The 15,158-nt window shown below is 36.6% G+C and overlaps 1 protein-coding gene across 4 annotated transcripts; it reads right to left on the reverse strand.

Annotated features, from left to right (window-relative positions):
- Positions 1-3,756: 3,756 nt before the first annotated feature.
- Positions 3,757-14,702, reverse strand: LOC140149112 (protein lifeguard 4-like). 4 transcript variants are annotated; one of them, XM_072171282.1, is made up of 6 exons: positions 14,640-14,702; positions 14,239-14,374; positions 13,347-13,455; positions 12,158-12,263; positions 11,146-11,297; positions 3,757-7,546 (listed from the first exon to the last, which is right to left on the reverse strand). In XM_072171282.1, the coding sequence occupies exons 2-6, from the start codon at positions 14,336-14,338 to the stop codon at positions 7,294-7,296; spliced, it is 720 nt and encodes a 239-aa protein (XP_072027383.1). In that variant the 5' UTR covers positions 14,339-14,374; positions 14,640-14,702; the 3' UTR covers positions 3,757-7,293. The 4 variants fall into 4 exon arrangements, with proteins under 4 accessions (XP_072027383.1, XP_072027382.1, XP_072027385.1 ...); XM_072171281.1 differs by having other exon boundaries at positions 14,560-14,672; XM_072171284.1 differs by having other exon boundaries at positions 14,653-14,671.
- Between the last annotated feature and the right edge of the window lie 456 nt (positions 14,703-15,158).

A 15,158-nucleotide genomic window follows, 5' to 3' on the forward strand; every position in this document is an offset into this window, starting at 1 on the left:
AGTGTTACAAAAGTGACTGACTAGAGTTGAACCATGGACCAGTTGGACGGTGCTCGAAGTGGTAGAAATGGTTACATAATAGAATATCTCCTTGAGTTTTTGAAAGTCACAACTAAGCACTGACATAACAACCTTATTTACTAGAAATCGTGGCTGCAGCTCAACACCTTCAACCCCAATTCACGTTGGAAGAGCGCATTTTTATGGTTGTGACATTCGGTAGCACATGGAGTCAAGCAGAAACCATTAGATTGTTTATAGCTCATTTTCCAAACTCACGTCTTCCTTCAAGGCATACAATTACATATAACTATGAGAAGTATGTAAAATTTGTTGACAGAAATGCTGGCAATAGTGGTCGCCCCAGAACAGCTAGAAGCCCAGCTGAACTTAATTTCAATTTTTATTGTTTTGTACTTATGGGTGCAAAAACTGTTCTCAGTTTAACAATGATATCTCAGGGATATGAGAAATTACTTTATTTATAAGATAATTTGAAAGAGATTTCATGACTTCATTAAATAGATTTTAAAGAAATATCATATTGTTATTAAGTTCATGTTAATTATATGAAGAAACACCACTTATAATTCTTTTGTGTCAGTTCTTTGATGTACAATGCACGATAAACACAATCAACGCGGCTCAAACTTGATATACGCTAACATGGCAAAAGTGGCCCAACACGTTTTCTGGGCGATTTAATTAATCGGACATAACTTTTGAACCCAAGCTAGTAAAGAAACCAACTAAACATCTTCTTCTAGCCAAGATATCACTAATTCTATTGCATATTACATTTGTGTCCTGAGAAGTCAAAATGCAATTGTACAAATTTTATTGTTACACCCTGTAGAGGCAGGCCCTATGAAATTTTCCATTGGACAGATGTTTTAAATGGACAAATCATGTATCAAAATTTACAAAAGAGTCTGGTCTTTTCCATCAGTGCAAGAGACAAATAAGGAGAGTAGTGTTGGGACCAATTCACCAAGATGAAGTCACAAATCAAGTCAATTACAGGGGGTGGTTGCGACTCGAGTCATGTCAAGACATTTACCAATGATCTCAAAGTCAAGTCACTGTCAATCCACTTTTCTTGAGACCAAGTCCAAGTCCATTGAGAATGGTCAATTGAAAAATATTTAAAGACAAGATTAAAAAATATATTGATCAACATAATACAGAGATATTGGATATTCAGATTCTACATCTATTTGCAGCTATCAACTTAAATAGCATTATGCGCCAAACCTTGGTTTTTCTTGAATAAAAACATATTCAACTGCAGCTTATAATTTCTTTCACATTTAACATACTCTACATAGTACATGAAGATAATTAAGAGGCTTTGGTGCATTAACAGAATATTTTTAACAAATATAACCCAAAATATAAAAACAAAAGGAAGCCAGCCACAATTTTTGATATAAGTATAATTCCAGTAATTTGGTTTTTAACAATGATCTGAATTTGATTACTAGAAATATTAACAATCTTCATACTTACCCAATCAATTGGCTATCTACAGTCTGGTACTGTCTGCTGGTGAATGTTAGCTCTTAAACAGAGCCCTCATGTGATGATATGAGTCCAGTCTAGTGACGAGGGCACAAACCATGCACAAACCCACTTCCATCTGAGCACAAAATATTTAGTTATCCTTGCCATGTTAATCTGAGCCCTCATGAGATAAGATGATTCCAGTCTAGTGCTGGAGTCTGGGGCACCACATCCTCTGATCACTAAGGGCGTAGACCACCAAATAACTTCTCCATTGAAAAGCACGTAAAAATCAACTTTTCTAATCGGCGTTTTCTACGTGGTGTGACAATATTTTTCACTTTTTACGTCATCCCTGTATTAATTAAGGACTGAAATTTCATTTAAGCTTCAATTTTGGTGAACTTTATAGATTCAGTTTTTTATTAAAAAATGTTGAAAAGCGACGCCTCTATTTCAACGCCAAAACTAGCATTAAAACTTGTTCTGTTAGCAACAATTCGGACAGGGGCTACTTTTCTTGTGAAATCGATTTGTATAATTTCATATCTATTTTAGTTATTAATAGGTTAGCATCTTTCATTTAAATCAGAACATGCCAACCTCACGAAGAACATGGTCCCTAAGGACACCACATTGTCTCCAGTAGCCATATACTTTTAACCGGAATTCATCACCATTGCACCTTTCGTGCAGTGATTTGGTGTAATGTGCCCCTAACAGGTCCTGACAAAATGACATTGTCCCTTCCATTTGATGGCAAAATATTTAGTGATCTCTGCCAGCCTGATTCACTGGCTTAGCTAGTACAGCTCAGAGAGTGTAGGTCATGGTATTAACATATTTGGTTTTTAAGATAACTTTATTGAGGACTCACCAAGATTCAAAAGCTGAATTATTTCATGTCACCATATTACTGTACAGAGTGCCCCAATATGTGACACGATCAAGGGGAATGAGTCACATGTCGGCAAATTTCAATTAGAAGTTTTTTACAAAATTTTCTGGCAGTTAACGAATGCTACATTTTGATGCAAACCCCATCAAAATCGGACATCTGGTTACCGAGTTATGAGCAATGTACCAATGGCTGAAAACAATATAAAACAAAAGAATTTGAACACTATTTTTACCAATATATCACAAACAATAATAGCAACATCCGACTCATTCCCCTTAATCTTGTCACTTATGTTTGATGATTGTAAAACTTGTAAAGCATTCATTCTGAGCAGTTTGCTGTATTCTTCCTAATCAATGGCCCTCTATTACCCCGTTTTCCTATCTATATTTTTTGTCAATGAAAATATCAATATAATGCTACAAATAACATGTCAAATCTGAGACAAATTTGTGGGTAACAAAATGTTGCTGTCATAGAAGGTTCATTATCTATGAGATTGCTAGTTTTGTTTAAATATTCATACCTACTATCGAAAACATGCCAGGGGTCAGACTTGTGTATGATCACATTATTTGCACCAAAATTTTGTTGGTGTCTATTGCATTTATTGATGTCCATTGAACTTGTTAAAAAATCAGAGGTAAGCTTAAGATGGGCCAAAAATCACACAATATATGTCTCACTTTCGATTTCAAATTGAAATTGCCCCCCCCCCTCTCTCGCCCGCCAAAAATTGCTTACCCCCTCGGCCTGCCAAAATTCTTTGCCCCCCCTTAAGAATGCCTAAATTTTGGGATCCCAATTTACCAATCTTGCCCCCACCCCTAATTTTACCCTCCCCCAGGGCTCATAATTATTGCACAGCCCCTTATGCATGGTTTTGTGTATTACACTGCTCCATAGGCCAGTGTTGTAATTTTGTTCTGGTATACCATTATGATACAGGGCCAGATGCAATTTCATCCCAAATTACAGATAAAATGTGACAACATGCCACATAATGGGTGTGGCCATTTTGAATTTCAAAGTGGAAATTAAACTTTCAGTAGTCAAACTTCGTAAATAAACAGAAAGTGAGATGAATATCGCATTGTTGGCCCTTTTTCAAACATTTTTAGAAAATACTGGTGCATTTTTTGCTGTCATAAATTGTGCAAAAGTCTGACACTTAAATATGCCCTCTTGGGAATATATTTAATATAATATGTTGAAAATCTACTTGGTTAATATTTGGTTTGTCCATCAGTTTAAATCATATTTCACTTGATTCGGTACTTGTTAACAACTCTTAGAAAATAATTACTGAATAATCAGACAATCAGACCAAATAGTGAAGAGTGTAAACCAAGTTTAAGTTTTATCAATACCCATTCTTCCTTTATTTAACCTCAATTCAGATTGAAATTCATCTCCTTATATACTAAACAATATTTTTAAATAAATTTAATACATGATATAGAGATTATTATGAATACGATTCAAATTCTTAATATGCTTACTTCCCATTTTCAATATTAGTTATGAAAAATGAAAAAAAAAAACCTTCTAAGTTGATAAAACAAAATAAATTAAAACAGGTTTGTCTCAGAAACCTGGCTCAGATAACTAAGCTCAGGGCAACTGGCATAAAATACGTAAAAAATAGTTAGAATATGATATCTACCAAATATTTCCAATACTTCTGAGGCAAACTTTTATAAATAGAATTATTATTGTTTACTGGTATATTTTGGAATAAGTAAATAAAAGTAAATTGAAGATGCAGATTGTTATTTATACAAAATCAACCCAGAAGTAGTCAATTAAAACCACCCTCTATAATTTGTTAAATTATGATTTTATATTAGGTATAACTTTATTACATTCTACAATAACAAACAAAGCACAAGATAATGTAGTTGGTAGAGCATTGGTCCGGTGATCTAAAGGTCCCAGGTTTAAATCCTGGCTGGGATGGCCGGTGAATTTTTCACTAGCTGTCATTTATGTATCCACGACTTGTATTAAAACATATTTCATAATGGGCTATTCCAGAAAAAAAGTGCACACCCCTTAGGAGTAACTTTTCAATAAAAGAAATATCTGGATTTCCAAGTGTGTTTTTGTAAACGACTGGAATTCCAGTTGCCAATGTTGCTGGAAATTAAATTGCTGCAATTAAATATATGAAAAATGATGGAATTGCCGAAAATGAGCTCTCAAATTGAGGATTTCTGATTTTGAACTATACTGGATTTTTCACCTTTGGACACTTTTAAAAGTCTGAATTTCCAACAATCACAACTGGACAAAAAGTCCGGAAATCCGAATAGGGCTGTGCATTTATTTTTTGGAATAGCCCATGTACACTCCTCAAAAGAATTAAAGAATCAGATGAAAATATCAGCATTTTGAAAAAAATAGGATATGATGATAATATTATTGATAAAAAATGTACTTGATCTTTCATTACATCACTTGTTCCCTAAGTTGTAGACACAATTCACCCCTTACAAATATCCACTATAACCCACATCTTGAGGGGAGGGGGAAAAATGGAGGCTAAAATTTAGATTTTGAAGCCATTTTTCAAATGTCACTACGGTCAAGGTCAAGGTCAAGTAACATATTGAGATTGGTTTGTGTACATGATGAGGTGGGTTTGTGTATGTGATGTGTGTTTGGGTCTATATGTAACATTAGTGGGTATAAGATGCCCTCTATGTATCCCCGGGGTGGGGAAAGTTATTAATGTAACCACACAAAAGATGATCTCCCGGCCCCCTCCTCACATAACTGAGGGTAGGGGTCATAATTGAGCTCCCTTAATACATGTAGTGCAACATAATACATAAATGAATACTCTGTATGTTCTGTACCAATGATCACTATACTCTGTACTAATGATCACGATTAAGACCCCTACAATCAGAGAAACGAGGAGGGTAGGGGGATGTGACTTGACCTTGACCATGGTGACGTTTGAAAAATGGCTTCAAAATCGAAATTTTGGCCTCCATTTTCATTCCTCCCCTCACAATGTGGGTAATGGCGGATATTTGTAATGAGTGAATTTTGTCTGTAGCTTAGGGAACATGTGATGTAATGAAAGATCAAGCACAATTATCAATATTATCATCATATCCTATGTTTTCAAAAACGCTGATATATTCATCTGATCTTTTAATTCTTTTGAGGAGTGTAGGGACTTTAGTTACTTTCTTGTCAAAATTACATTGTGTGGGTATATCTTTTAGGAATGTTGTATCTATTTCTCTCTAACTTGACATATTTATCCCCAATAAAAACAGCACACTTTTACTTTCTCAAAACCATTTTACAACACCTACCTGTGTTTCTGTCAAAACTAATTGAACAGTTCTTTGGCTAAATTATGGAATAAGAGGGGTAAATCATGGAAGGTCAATAATTTCACACAAATGTTCTTCACCCCTCTTTGACTCCATATTAGCATTCTGTTTTTAACTTCACAGTTGTTAAATAAGTTTTGAAAATACAAATTAACAATAGCAAATATACATCTGGGAACATGTACAAATAACCTCTATTTCTCAATACATCATTTACAATAATTATACCTCTTTCCCAAAACAAAACAAAAACACAAGAATATCTGCATGTATAAGATTCCATTACCACTATACATAATATTTGTAATAAATCTGTGTAAGTTTAATACATTTATACATAACAACTTTAATAGATTTCCTGTCCCATTGGCATACAATGGGCCTGTTCAAATGTTTGGTGAATCTGATCATTTTAATAGGTGGGATTCAAGGCATTTTCTGAAAATTAGGAAATGCTTTGTGCATGTTTCAGGCAGATTGCTTGAGTAGGGTAAAGTACACTGATCAATATGCCTTTTGTTTGAAGCAAATTGGACAAATACATCAATTCTTATTTTCTTAATATTATATTGTTTTTATCAATAATCAATTGTTAATGAGCTAAGATGAATGAAACGGCCCATTAATATGCCATTTTTGCTAATATTTTGCTAAAATCAATGTGCACATTTTCAGGGTACTTTATATTGCAGGCGTGCAACTTGGTCAAAGTATTTCTTATGTGTTCTTTTGTATTATATTGTCTAGCCGGCCTGTAATTTGTATATTTGCATAATTAATTAGCTAATTTGCATAAATGCTAATGAATCATGCAAATTTGCAAATTACAGTTTTTAATTATTGACACCTGAAATTAACTGCCTTAAGCGCCCAGGGAATAATTAGGTTGAACACAATACACTAAATCTCCTTAACTTGAGCAATGGTGTTTCACTCACCAAGTATTAGGACGATTCCTGTTTAGTGATTGCTTCTGCTCCTCATGCAGAAGTTTTCTCATATAAATATTAGGGATAGTAATGGCATTTTCGTTAAATCTGACTAATGATTTTGAATCATTATCTTAAGGGGAATCGCACATCTTATAGCAGTTATGCAGTATGAAATTAAAAGGTCTTGAATGTATAATTTTTTCAAGGGTCTCATGGGTTGCACAAAATCTGTTGGCGGACCGTAGATCTATTTGCCTATTTTACGAGCAAAAGCAAAAATTTTGGCAATAAACATGTTTTAATTTAAATGCAGAAAGTTGTGGGAGTAAAAATGAAAACATCTACAGATGTTGGTTACACTTTTACTACAGATTAACTTTTTGTCCATAAATTCAGTCAAAAATAAACTATTAAGCTCAATTATCACTCATTGGTCAAGTTTCTGTGGTACATCACAGAACAACTGGAACCTTAAATAAACAGGAAATTAGGTTACAGCCGAAATATCAAAGTTGTGCTGAAAACAGGTTTAAACTATTTAGTATATGCCAAAGGACGGTTCTTCTCCTTCATCCATTTCTAGTTAATTCCATGTCCTTCATACTCAGTTCTTTCTTGATTCGCTCAAGATTCTCAAAATGTACAAAAACAAGTTGATAATGTCCAGGTATAGGTTGATAGCAGCAAGAATGTACTCCTCCGGTGACACCTTATGCATCAACATATTCACATCATATATGATGAAACAACTGAATAGCACAGCACCACCAAGAGACATTAAGAACTCCATTTCATCACTGGGGAAGAAAACTTGCAGGAAGCCACCAAGAATTAGAACCAGGAGAGCAGAATAAAGTCTGTAAGAACAATTGTCATATGTGAAACTTACAAGCTGCAGTCAATGTGTCTTTTATTGATTTTTATAAATACACAAAATACTATATAATAGGGGGCCTAATATTAATCATGATTTAATGTTTTTAAACATGCAGCACCCAGGAAACCATGCTAATTCTAATCCATGCACCAAGCAGTATATCAAATGTTATTTGTTTATTTATTTGCATTTGTGTGCAGGACTGTGGCTTAACATCTGAGCATATGTCAGTGGTAAACTATGTTAATTACTCAGTTTGCTGTTTGGCAGTGCCTGCTTGGCCAACCATGCTGCCAGGCAATGCCTTTTAGATCAGTGTTAACAATCAAATTGCCAGGACCACATATTCTGTAGTTGGGCTGCTGTAATGCCTTTTAGATCAGTGTTAACAATCAAAATGCCAGGACCACATATTCTGTAGTTGGGCTGCTGTACTCTACAGAATTACCCATCCAGCTGGTGAGTGCTTACAAGGAATGGCACTGTGTGGCCACATATTTTGTAGTTGGGCTGCTGTACTCAACAGAATTACCCATCCAGCTGGTGAGTTCTTACAAGGAATAGCACTGTGTGGCCACATATTCTGTAGTTGGTTTACTGTACTCTACAGAATTACCCATCCAGCTGGTGTGTGCTTACAAGGAATGGCACTGTGTGGCCACATATTCTGTAGTTGGGTTGCTGTACTCTACAGAATTACCCATCCTGCTGGTGAGTGCTCACATGGAATAGTACTGTGTGGCCACATATTCTGTAGTTCGGTTGCTGTACTCAACAGAATTACCCATCTAGCTAGTGAGTGCTTACAAGGAATGGCACTGTGTGGCCACATATTCTGTAGTTGGTTTACTGTACTCTATAGAATTACCCATCCAGCTGGTGAGTGCTTACAAGGAATAGCACTGTGTGGCCACATATTCTATAGTTGGACTATGTTTGTGAAGGTTGTTATTGTGAAGGTAGTCATTGTAGTTGCTAGTTGGGCTACTGTACTCCACAGAATTACCCATCCTGCTGGTGAGTGCTTACAAGGAATAACACTGTGTGGCCACATATTCTGTAGTTGGGCTGCTGTACTCTACAGAATTACCCATCCTGCTGGTGAGTGCTCACATGGAATAGTACTGTGTGGCCACATATTCTGTAGTTCGGTTGCTGTACTCAACAGAATTACCCATCTAGCTAGTGAGTGCTTACAAGGAATGGCACTGTGTGGCCACATATTCTGTAGTTGGTTTACTGTACTCTATAGAATTACCCATCCAGCTGGTGAGTGCTTACAAGGAATAGCACTGTGTGGCCACATATTCTGTAGTTGGGTTACTGTATTCTACATAATTACCCATCCAGCTGGTGAGTGCTTACAAGGAATGGCACTGTGTGGCCACATATTCTGTAGTTGGGTTTACTGTACTCTACCAAATTACCCATCCAGCTGGTGAGTGCTTACAAGGAATAACACTGTGTGGCCACATATTCTGTAGTTGAGCTGCTGTACTCTACAGAATTACCCATCTAGCTAGTGAGTGCTTACAAGGAATAGCACTGTGTGGCCACATATTCTGTAGTTGGTTTACTGTACTCTATAGAATTACCCATCCAGCTGGTGAGTGCTTACAAGGAATGGCACTGTGTGGCCACATATTCTGTAGTTGGGATGCTGTACTCTACAGAATTACCCATCCTGCTGGTGAGTGCTCACATGGAATAGTACTGTGTGGCCACATATTCTGTAGTTCGGTTGCTGTACTCAACAGAATTACCCATCTAGCTAGTGAGTGCTTACAAGGAATGGCACTGTGTGGCCACATATTCTGTAGTTGGTTTACTGTACTCTATAGAATTACCCATCCAGCTGGTGAGTGCTTACAAGGAATAGCACTGTGTGGCCACATATTCTGTAGTTGGGTTACTGTATTCTACATAATTACCCATCCAGCTGGTGAGTGCTTACAAGGAATGGCACTGTGTGGCCACATATTCTGTAGTTGGGTTACTGTACTCTACCAAATTACCCATCCAGCTGGTGAGTGCTTACAAGGAATAACACTGTGTGGCCACATATTCTGTAGTTGAGCTGCTGTACTCAGCAGAATTACCCATCTAGCTAGTGAGTGCTTACAAGGAATAGCGCTGTGTGGCCACATATTCTGTAGTTGGTTTACTGTACTCTATAGAATTACCCATCCAGCTGGTGAGTGCTTACAAGGAATAGCACTGTGTGGCCACATATTCTGTAGTTGGTTTACTGTACTCTACAGAATTACCCATCCAGCTGGTGTGTGCTTACAAGGAATGGCACTGTGTGGCCACATATTCTGTAGTTGGGATGCTGTACTCTACAGAATTACCCATCCTGCTGGTGAGTGCTCACATGGAATGTGTGGCCACATATTCTGTAGTTCGGTTGCTGTACTCAACAGAATTACCCATCTAGCTAGTGAGTGCTTACAAGGAATGGCACTGCATGTGTGTGACAAAATACCAAGGAGACAAAAATAACATCAAAATAAGTCACAATGCAAAGGCTGACAGCAACAAATGCCAAAGCAAGCTTCATACATTAATGGATTCTACTTCTAGACTACAAAACCACTGATCATTCAATGAAATGACACTTCACCAACACTATATGTTACAAACCAAGGTGCCGGGTAAAGAAAAAGAATCAGACCAATTGATGCAGCAGCATATTTGGGGAAAGCTCCTTTGATACAGAGATACAAAATAGACATGCTGAAAATTAAAGCTTCCTTATATACATGCACATGCACAGGAGAAAGATATGAGGGCAGCATACAAAGTACCAAACAAACATCTTGGGCAGTAATTTATTTATCAAAGTCTCTATAAAAACAAGACTCAATAGTTTGATATGATCCATGGAAACAGTAATAATTTTTGGCGTTTGTTTTCAAAATGTTTCAATTGTGATGTTAAAAGTTTTGATCACTGGAAGGCAGGCCCTCCTTTGACACAAATTACATGCTACAAATTCTACTCTGAAAATTGGATGAGGGCAGCATACTAATCTAACAACATCAATACCCAGTCAACAAATTGACAATGGTAAAGATTCTATAATTACAAACAGTGGCGTAGCATGGGTCATCCGATTGGGTGGGGGGGCACCGACCATGATTGGGGGAACCGATCATAATTGGGGGGCACCGACCATGATGGGGGGCACAAGCTTCCAATTTTCCTATGAGATTTTCTAAATTTTGCGATCAATTGGGGCTACGTCACTGATTACAAAAGTTAGTTGATTTTGAAATTGTCCTTGTACACCAATGATAATGTTTCAAGGTGTTCAAACACAATGTCAAAATTTTACTTTTCAAATAACATTATTGGCTATCTTTGATCATATAGATTCATATAAGTGCACATTTCACTGGTTGCAGTATCAAATCAAGTGTGTGTTAACTTAGTCCCATAGAGCGTATGCACATTCATTCAAAGGCTGTATGTTGGCACGTTTGTACATGTACACATGTAGTCCAACCACTAAAACATTAACAAACTTTAGGTAAAAATGAAATGTAGACTATTGTAGAGTGTTTAGTTGTTACTTACCCAGCACCCCATGAGCTGAAATCTCGCTTTGATTGTAGTGCATACATGGTAAGGGAAGCAGTAACTGCCAGGGTAAGAACAAATGCTTCCAATACAACAGCCTTATCATAGAATGTCACCACAGTACCAACACTATACGACTCTACAAGCGTCTGAAAATAAATTGAGTTAATGGCACAATGTAAGTGAGTAATGGCAATAACATTCTTAAAAAGTGTTTTCTCATACATGTACATGTTTCATGTAAATGTGTTACAAACATTGTAGGCCTTCAAAACAAAGCAAACTTGTAAAAATGAGTTATGTTGCCTTTAAAGTGAGATACAAGGTGTTCAAATATTCAGCTCAATACTTTTCTCAATTCTAACATTACAGTAAAAAATGTTTTAAAAAAGTAAAATGTGAATGCCTCCATCCTTTCCTATACCTTGATACCAATTTTGTACATCTAAGGTTCCTGAACATTTTGCCCTAAGTTAACTGTCACAGGATATCAATGCATGCTTCAGGTCCATGACTAGTATTCAATTATCAAACAACTTGCATCATCACAAACTGGTTTAAGGGGGTACTACACCCCTGGCCAATTTTGTGCCTATTTTTGCATTTTTCTCAAAAATTATAGCACATTCGTGACAGGTAAGATTATAGGGGCAAGGACTACAACTACTGTACTGAAAATTCAGCAACTCAAAGCAAGTAGTTATTGATTTATTGATCAAATATTGGTTTTCCCTAATTTAGACTGTAACTCCACAACTGTTGTCTGTGCTGAAATAAAATTTCCAGTGTTGTAGTTGTAGTCCTTGCCCCTATAATATACATATCTTATTTGTCCCCAATGCCCTATAATTTTTGAGAAAATGCAAAAATAGGCACAACATTGGACAGGGGTGTAGTACCCCCTTAAAGCAGAAAATGTAACACAATTATTTCTGAATGTCTCTGTATGCCTAGTGTCAAGTTGAAGGAAACAGAAAATACTCTTAAAAATACTATTTTAAGTACTTACAAATATTGCAAGCAATATCATGTTTGCTGGTGAGTCCCTTCTTTTGACAATCAATGCAATGATAAGTACAAATGATGATAATGCTGCAAACATAAGCATTCCTGGGCTGAAAATACAAACAACAAAATCACAGTTACAGTTATGATTTGAGTTCACTACATTGTATACATGTATGCAGCAAGGTAAGTACATGTAAGTAGTAGAATACCAGGGCACTACATGTACATTATATGCATTTTTTGATTTCACACAAAACAAATTAAAACAAACTTGGAACATATGTATCCAGGGCCCAAAAGTTCGGGCCCTGAGCAAAAGTGAAAAGGGCTGATGTCAATCAGGCCCGCACTGCTCCTTGTCCATGGGCTCTGTGGCTCTTGCTACACATGGTCTGTGTCGGTTCTGAATCGGAGTTGGGGAAAAACCCTTAATTTGCCAATCTAATCTAATCTTAATTTGTCAATCTGATGAACCGATTAATTATTTTTATGCAAAATCAGTAGGCTTCAAATTTCATGACAGTAATTAGGTAACACATCATATTTTACCACAGGGCATTTATCAAAGGTATGGGTTTCCCTTATTTCAACTACATGTATTTGTCACTCATCAGTCACAGTACTGTAGCCGCATTTTGTGGCCCTCACAGAGACGTTCAACCGAGCGTGTAATAGCAACAGAGCCCGAAAGTAGTGCTACAGTCACAGTTGATGGTTGCCGGCTATAAATGGCGCCGTTATTAATTTATCAAGGAGTATGCATAGGACATGTTATTTTTGGTACTGATCGGGATTGGTACATATTGTCAAGGCCGATATCTCAATTTCCAAATTTATAATACCATAACTTACGAACTCAAAATCTTCGCTTATATTCCAATTTTATTGGTGAAAACAGCGTTGTGGAGCGAAATATCTCTATATTTAAGATTATATGTAACAGACTCAAAATTGATAACCTGCCCAAAAGTGTCTCTTATATATATATACCACATCACATATGCAAACTAGTCTTTTTAATTCGGTCTTGAATTATAAAATAGCAATAAGGATACATGCCATGTAGTACACAGCGAAAACAAAATTGTGATGCACTGGGTAACTCCAACAAGGCTTCATCATCTGTACATTTATATCCGTACCGGTACAAATAACTTTGTAACTGGGTTCATAAATTACATAGCACTAACCTTTGTTGAACAAATCCTTTGATAGCTGAGGTGTTCATGAATATAGCTGATACTATTGTCGTTGTCAACAGCTGAACAGAAAGTATTGAAAATACTTTCCTCAAAAAACCTGCAATAAACAAGAAATGATGCATGGTTAGTACTGGTCAGGGTTCAATGCTGACTATCAACATCAATATACATGTACACATGTAAATTGGCTAATCAAATCACAATATTTCGTATTAGCGCATTCCTGACTCATTATTTCCCGCCAATTTACTAAGATGTCTTGAGCCATCATCAGCCATGTGACTTTTTAGAGATGAAATGAGTGAAATAAATTAAGCACTGATCAGTCATTGACATTAGCGCGATAAGCCCTTTCGCAAATTCGGAAAGTTGCACATGCGCATGCTCAGACATCGTCACACATTCTTCAACAAGAGATAAACACGAGGAGGCTGCAGTGCATTTGCAATGGTGGCGAACTTTGCACTTCCTTCAAAAACATATTTTTGTAAAACATATTTTATTCTTTCCTAAATATGTTAATATTTCCTGTGAAATACAAATATTGTGAAGGAATGAAGACCAAACTGTCAGCGAAATTCCAGGACAAAACATTTTTATGCAAACGGCAAAGTTCACCCCATTGAAAATGTACAATAGCCTCATCGTGTTTATCTCCAATTTTATCGGCAAATATTACCCATGATGCACCATGATCTGAATTTGCGAAAGGGCTTATTGTTTATCACTTCAGAGAGAGTTCTGTGTTTACGCTCGTGTACGCTTGGCGTACAGCACAGACCACAGAAGTAATGAAAAGTTAACATTAACTTAACTTAGCCATAAGTGCTTAGTACAAACTTTTCAACTTCATCATGATTCGACATGTTTCATGACTTACCCATTCGAATTTCAATGTGGGCTGTAGCAACATTCGTTCCATAGCGGAAATCATCCATTATGCTGTCTTCCTGAGACTCCATCGTTTTAGTTCCCTGCATGATTCTGCTCTGAAGTGTTTACCAATCCTCACAGAACTGGTATAAAATATAATACGGTAGGCCTATGAACTTCGTTCGCATTTAAGCATGTACTTTTAATAATATTAATAAGCTTACAATTTTATACATGTATGACCGTGATATTGACGTGCTAAAGCTTACAAATTTTCAAACAAGTGACAACAATAACTTATTGAATAAATGAGAGTTGGAATCTTTACAGCTAAACAAATGACTGAATTGTATTGAAAGTCATGGAAGTACACTGTTGAAAAGCCTGAAAGAAAACAGGAAGACCGACTGATTTTCCTCACGCAAAAAAAAAACACAATCGACAAATGAAAAGGTCACCAAAAGGTCACATCACGGTCACATGTTTCACTTGTAGAGGGCGTGGAATGTTTGCTGACGAAAAAACGATCAGATGATAGAGGACCACACTGATAAAGTATTTTTTTATATATTAGAGGACTGCTATGCTATGGATATTTAAATAATTAAAAATTACCTGAATGAATGAATGTCCACCAGGGACCGTTCACAAACACTTGTTTGGGGGGCTGATGCAAAAAAATCGCGATTTTTTCAGGGCCCCTCTTTTTGACATGAAAATTATCGGTCAACCCCATAGAAAAGCATAATTAGGCTATAAACTCAATTTTCCCAGGAAAATTTGTGGTCATTTTTTCAGCCCCCCCTTAAGCCTTTAAGGCGGGTCAAAAAGTTTAAGAGCCCCCTTTTTGCACTAGCCCCCTAACAAGTGTTTGTGAACGGTCCCTAATGGATGACTGAATGAATTGTTGAATGAACGGGTGGGTGG

The sequence above is a fragment of the Amphiura filiformis genome, chromosome 3 (assembly GCF_039555335.1).
Source record: "Amphiura filiformis chromosome 3, Afil_fr2py, whole genome shotgun sequence".
Classification (NCBI taxonomy): domain Eukaryota; kingdom Metazoa; phylum Echinodermata; class Ophiuroidea; order Amphilepidida; family Amphiuridae; genus Amphiura; species Amphiura filiformis.